Source organism: Alexandromys fortis, unplaced genomic scaffold (assembly GCF_014885135.2).
Source record: "Alexandromys fortis isolate MF-2015 unplaced genomic scaffold, M_Fortis_MF-2015_v1.1 scaffold_308, whole genome shotgun sequence".
Taxonomy (NCBI): Eukaryota; Metazoa; Chordata; class Mammalia; order Rodentia; family Cricetidae; genus Alexandromys; species Alexandromys fortis.
The window spans coordinates 162693-169282 of record NW_026068180.1 but is presented as its reverse complement, the minus strand read 5'-3'; the positions used below and the strand labels follow the sequence as shown (position 1 = coordinate 169282).

The 6590-nt window shown below is 47.9% G+C and overlaps 1 protein-coding gene across 5 annotated transcripts in view; it reads right to left on the bottom strand.

Annotated features, from left to right (window-relative positions):
- The window catches only part of Zmym5 (zinc finger MYM-type containing 5), a 16895-nt gene extending 10794 nt beyond the window's left edge, over positions 1–6101 (bottom strand). Inside the window, exons 1-4 of one of the 5 annotated variants that reach the window (XM_050129119.1) lie at positions 5817–5932; positions 4797–4839; positions 429–889; positions 157–247 (exon numbers count right to left, since the gene is read on the bottom strand). In XM_050129119.1, coding sequence (XP_049985076.1) covers positions 157–247; positions 429–812 — 475 coding nt within the window. In that variant the 5' untranslated portion in view covers positions 813–889; positions 4797–4839; positions 5817–5932. The other 4 variants (XM_050129118.1, XM_050129123.1, XM_050129117.1 and 1 more) reach the window with 4 other exon arrangements.
- Positions 6102–6590: the final 489 nt, after the last annotated feature.

Below are 6590 nucleotides of genomic sequence, written 5' to 3'. Positions count from 1 at the left end.
AAAAAAAAAAAAAAAAAAAAAAAAAAAAAAAAACTATTTCAAAAAATAAGGTAGAGACCAACAGAGGAAGACAGCCCTGATCCAGGCACACGGGTACAGACTCACAGAAATCTAAATGTACGCAATACAAGGCCAATAATACAACTTACTGCTTACCAGGATTGGGATGTGCTGCACACCTTCCACTCTGGAGCGCATCTGCTACATCCAGCCTACCAGGATTAAAAGGTCCAACTCCAGGCTTGGTCTGTGAAGTTGAAGACGAGGATGTTTGTACATTAACACTAAACCCGTGAGTGACATCTCCTAAGTTGGTACAGTGATGTACAATCTTTACGTTCCTATCTCACCCACTTCTAAAACTGTAACATTAGAATTAGTAGAGTCAACTCTGTAGTGATACTATTAGTACCCATTCCTGAACTTACCTTACTTCTTGATAGACTGGAAATGAAGAAATCCAAATTTTTGGTACTGTTTTTGTTTCCATGAGGTCCCCATTCAGTAAAATTGGTAGGATTTTTCTCCTCCCCTCCATCTGTTTCTGTGTCTCCTTCATCATCAATAACAATTGTTTCACATATATTTCCCTTCTGAGACGTAAAATCTCTTAAAGAAGGAGGAATGATGGAGTAATTTCCTTGTGGATTTTCATGTTTTGAAGATGCAACTACAAAGTTTCTTTCCTCAGCTACTGCTGGAGCACAAATTGGAGGCTGTATTGATTCAACGAACACAACATCATCATCTTCCGCTGGTGAGCTTCTAGATGCACTGGCTGAAGAACCCGCATCTGTGAGGTGAGCTGCCATGGCCAATTTTCCTAGGAAGGCATGAGCCTGTACTGTCAACTGATCTTCCCACTGAGTGTTTACCCACACCGAAGAATCTGTAAGAGACAGAAAGGAGCATTTTCATTTTACTGCTGTAATAGCACTGATAAAACTGTAACAAACAACTCAAGTGATACTCATTCTATTTTCCTGTTCACCACTCTGTTAAATTCTACTCCTGGTGTTTGATGGGAATTATGCAATTTGAAGCTAACAGTGCTCACTTTATGCTACTCTCCACTTACAACAAAAATAGCCCAGGCTTTCTTTAAATTTAAAATAACAAAATTTGGGCTGGAAAGATTGCTTGGCAGTTAGGAGTTTGTATTGTTCTCTTACATAAGACCCGAGTTCGGTTTCCAGCACCTCTATCAGGAGGCTCACACCTGCATTTAATTCCAGCTCAGGGGTTCTGACACCCTCTTTCTAGACTAAAGAACCACCTACATCCACAACTGCACATGTCCACATAGACACACAAGTAAAACAATAAACTTGAAAAACAATATATATATATTGCCTCTGCCTCCCGAGTGCTGGCGTGCTCCACCACCGCCCGGCTCACACACCTTTTTTTTAAATGTATGTTTTTTTCTTTTTCTAATTTCATTTATTTGGTGTTTTTTGTTTGGTTGGTTTTGGTTTTTTGAGGCAGGATTTCTCTGTTCTGGTTGAGATCTGCCCGCCTCTTTATTTATGTATTTTTAAATGTATAAGAACTCTGCATGTATACCTGTAGAGCAAAAGAGGGCATCAGACCCTATTATAGGTGGTTATGAGCCACCATGTGGTTGCTGGGAATTGCACTCAGGACCTTTGAAGAGCAGGTGGACCTTTGCTCAGCACTTGAGAGGCAGAAGCAGAGGCAAGAGGATCTCTTGAGTTTGAGGCCAGTCTGATCTATATAGCAAGTTTCAGAACATTCAGAGCTAAACAAAGACCCTGTCGTCCCCCCCCCAAAAAAAAAAACCAAAAAAAAAAAGAAAACAAAAACAAAACTAAAGCTGGAGAGATGGCTCTGTGTCTAAGAGCACCGCACTGCTCTTCTAGAGGACCAGGGTTCAATTGCCAGAACCCACATAACAGTACATAACTATCTTAACCCATCTCCATTAATCTGTGTATCGCCACGAGGCTGTGATATTGAACTTACTGAGATCTGCCTGCATTTGCCTCAAGTGCTGGGATTCAAGGCAAGCGCCACCACTGCCTGGTTCAGAAACCTTTCCTTTACTGAGATTCTCTACTAACTGATGCATCTAGCTTGTTGACATGAAACCATTCAGTTACTCTGCTCAAAAGAGAAAAGCTACTGTTTGACCACTTAGTTATGTTACACTGAGCAAGTTACTACATCTCACTGAATTAAGTTTTCTAAACTGTAAACAAAATGGGGATATAAAACAAAATTATAGCTTAATATGTTCCAAGACTGACATTAGAACCTTACACATGCTAGGCAAGTGCCATACGTCTAGTCTACATCTCCAGCCCTAGATATTTTAAATCTTGACGGGTTACTGTTCTCTGATTTTTTTTTCCAATAGAAAATCTTACCTATAAACAGTAACATTTTTTTAATTAATAGGATACCTAGCTAATAAATAAAATGGAAGATTCTGATTTTTTTCAACATGGTGAAAACTGCCATTAAAAAATGAATCAGAGTTTGTTTGGTGCACTTCCTTGATCCCAGCACTCAGAAAGCAGAAGCAAATGAATCTCTGAGTTCAAGGCAGCATGGTTTACTTTGAGAGCTTCAGGAAAGCTAGGACTACAGAGATGCTGTCTCAAAACAAATAAACAAAAAAATAAAATAAAATAAGATAAATGAGTTGCAGCATTAGGAAGGTTGGGAACCACTGACTTATCAAGTTCCAGGACAGCTAGGTCTAGATAACAAGATCTTGTCTCAAAACCAAACAAAAAAAGCAAAAAAAAACCATGAAATGGTAAAGTCTCTAAATGTATACTGGCAATGTATAGGCAAATACTTTAAAACTTCTATCTCATGAGGTCCAAAGGAAACTGTGGATATATGATTAACAAGTGGTGCCTCCCAGCATACCAAAAAGGTCTGCTGACCTCCAGGCCTTAGGTGCCTGTGGATCCCCTCTCCTCTCACCCTGACCTCACCCTAAACCTAGCGGCTTGCTGTCCCAAGTTCTCATTCCTTTATAACCTGGCCATTCTGGCCATGTGCCCTCTTAGTCTCTTCTCTTTGGTCCCCCTCCAAGTCCATGATTCAGACCATTCTGAAGGCCCTGCTCTGGACTATTCCAAGTGCTTCTGCGTACTATCCTCAAGGCTACAATAAAAACCTTCTCTTCAACCATACCTTGGAGCAGTCACATCCTTTGTTCATTCAATGTTAAGTTTTACAGTTGTTTAGACCTTGGGTCAATTTAATTGTTATGTGGTGCTTTTATATGAAAATTTAAAAAAGAATAAAATTGGTATATGCTCTCCAGCAGACTGGCCTGTCTGGAGGAGGCAAGTCTGGAGGAGGGCATTTCCCGGGTTGTTGAATAATGTAGGAGGGCCTGGCGCAGTGTGGGTGGTGTCACCCCAGGGGCAGGTGGTTTTGGGTTGTAGAAAACAGGCATGGGGAACAATCAAGCAAGTAGCTCTTTCTGCCTTTAGGTTCCTGCACCAACTTCCCTTCATGATGAACTGTAAATGTAAGACAGAGTGAGAAGAAAAATGCAGTTAGTTGATAGCAGCCTGACCTGTGCAGTTTCACAAAGGGAGGCAAAGGCTGACACAGTCATTTTTTTCCCCTCCTTCCTTCTTTTGGTTTTTTGAGACAGGGTTTCTCTGTAGCTTTGAGACCTGTCTTGGAACTAGTTCTTATAGACCAGGCTAACATCGAACTCACAGAGATCTCCTGCCTCTGCCTCCTGAATGCTGAGATTAAAGGAGGGCGCCAGGCTCTTTCTAGCTTTTAAGAATGGAGACTGAACTGTGTGTGGTGGTGTATTCCTTTGATCCCAGCACTCACAAAGCAAGGGCAGGATTTCTGAGTGGGAGGACAGTCAGATCTATAGAGCAAGTTCCAGGACAGAGAGGGCTACACAGAGAAACCCTGTTGGATGTGGGTTGCTAAGGGAGGTGGGAAGGAGACTAGGAAGATGGAGAGGCTCAGCAGTTAAAACCACTAGTAACTCTTGTAGCGTGGGGGGGGGTGTGGTGTAGACAGAGAATTGTACTGTCTGATACTATACCCTACATCGGACAGGGGCTAGATAGATAGATGTTCAGCAGTTAGGAGCATTTGCTGCTTTCCCAGAGGACCAGCATCCAACTGACCCTACTCGAAAAGACCTGTAACTCCAGCTACAGCAGATTCAACACCTTCTTCTGGCTTCCTCAGGAACACAAAGACAACACACACATACACTAAATATTTTTTAAAAATAAAAAAGATACGTCTAAGAAGTACTACATGAGAGATCACAGAGGCTACATGGAGAGAAGGTTCAGTGGTTAAAATAACTGGCTGCTCTTCCAAGGGCTTGACGCAGCTCACAACCTGCTCTCCATTCCAAAGGATCCCCTGCCCTCTTCTGGTCTCCTTGAACACTGCATCCAAATGGCACAGACATACAAACAGAACACCTATACATGGGAAAGAAAATCTTTCAAAAAGGGAAAGAACTGTAATTCACTAATTTGCTCTTCCTCAATCTTAAAGCATTTGTCAGTAATTTTTTAGGTATTTAACTTTTACCTTAAAACCTCATTTTAATGAATTGGAGCTTAGTCTCATTAAAGAATTCTAAAAAACAGCAACGTTAGTGGTACTTACGGGTGTGACTCTTGCCATAAATTGCACTGGCTCGGCTTTCCGGCCAGAGACCACTCACTCAAGCAGCAATTTTTCGAAGTAACAGAAAAGCAAACTTCATATGCAACAGTCTATCCTAGTAGGTTTAAAAAGGAAAGATACGCAAAATGACTCACAAAGGAGATGTTTTCCTCACTTCACCAGAATGGCTTGAAGGTTCTAGAATAAGAAAAAACAGCAACAAAAACCTTTAGCACCAATAGCGAGGAGGTAGCACCAACCCTGACCACCAGAGGAGGAAGTATAAAGGTGAAATCATTCCAGAGCTTTTCTAGCAACTTCTCCAAATAAACAAAGATCAACTACTAAAAAACTACAGCAAATCAAGCTCGATCTAGTCCTTCCAGTTTCAGAATTAGGAAGAGTGCACAGCTGCGCAGAAGGATAAGCGCTTCCTCCAAGCCAGCAAGGGATTCGAATCCTATTTCTCCCACGTCCACCCTGCATCACAGCCACCAATCAAGTACCAAGAAGGTGGAAGGTGTTCAACAACTGATTCCATTTGCAGCAAGCACTTGCCCGAGACCTAAGATTCCTACGCCTCTGGAGACCACGACATGCACAAGTCAGACATAAGAAATTGCTCCACTAAGACTAGAAGCTGCTGCACAGCGCGGTGGAGAGGAGCGAAAGAAAAAACGCCGCAGGACTTAAACGGCTCCCCCCACCACAGAAAACTTGGAAGCTAGATCAGACAGACGAGGTGAGAGTGCAGCCACTAGGGGGGGGGGGGTCTAACGGGCTCCTCACCCGACTGCCCACCCGCCCACGCGCTCACCGCCCACAGACAGGAAAGGAAAACACCCCGAGACCTCCGGCCGCCGCCACCCCTACCCTGCGTCCCCCCCTCCCCGGCATCGGCCCCACCCAGACGCTCCCGCGCCCCTCACCCTTCGAGTCGCACGCGAAGCTGCCCGGGATGTGAATGCGGCCCCCAGGGCACCCCGAGGCCCCGACGCAGCAGCGGCGACACCGGCCGCCGCGGGCTTAGCAACCCGGGTCGGTGGGAGGCTCCCGAGGCTGCCCTCACCCATCTCCGCCTCCCCAGTCGCCCCCGCCTCCGCTGGCTGCGCTGCTCCCAGCCACCCCCACTCTCAGCGGCCCTCGACAGGAAAGACAGCGGGGATAAGCCTCACCCGGTTCTGGCTGCAGCTCCGCGGAACGAACCTCCCCTCCCCCGGCCCACCCCCCTTCGGCGACACGCACAACTCCGCTCGGTCCAGTCCCGGCTTTAGCGCTGGTGAGGAGGAGGTAGAGGAGGCGGCGGCGCGGCGGAGCCCAGGGAGGCCCCGCCCTCCGCACGCTCATTGGCTGCTGGCGAAGGCGGCCCGGAATGCCTCGGGCATGTCCATTGGCTCCGTCGGCCTTCGTTCAGGACCCTCCTCAGTGAGGTAGTTAGACCGGCTGTCCGTCAAAGCTCGGCCACGCCCTCGTGCCTGCCGTTCCCTCCACCCCCCACCCCGCCGCCAGCCTCGGGCTTAGCCCTCCCTCCTCCCTCCTCCTCCCTTCTCTTCCCTCCCTCCTCCCTCCCTCCTCCCTCCCTCCCTCGGTGCCCCCGCCCCGCCCCCACTCGCCGGGTCCGCCGGGGTCAGGAGCCCGAGAGGCGAGGCCCGCGGTACGGATCGCCGTGCGGCCTCGGGGCGGACGAGTCTTCGTCGAGGCTTCCCGCGGGGCCGGGATCGGGCCACCGGGCCTCGGCCTCCAGACGGTTGCCGCGGTCCCCCGCGACTCTGCCCGAGGAGCGACGCGGCCTCGATGCCCCGGCGTCCTCCCTGTCCAGGCCGCCAAGGCCCGGGGAGACGGCCGAGCCCCGCAGTGCCTGCGGCGGGCCGAGGGGGCGGGCCGGGCCGCGGCTGCAGGGGACGGGCGCGCTGGCGGCCGTGCGGGCGCTTCCACCTTGCCTCGCCCGT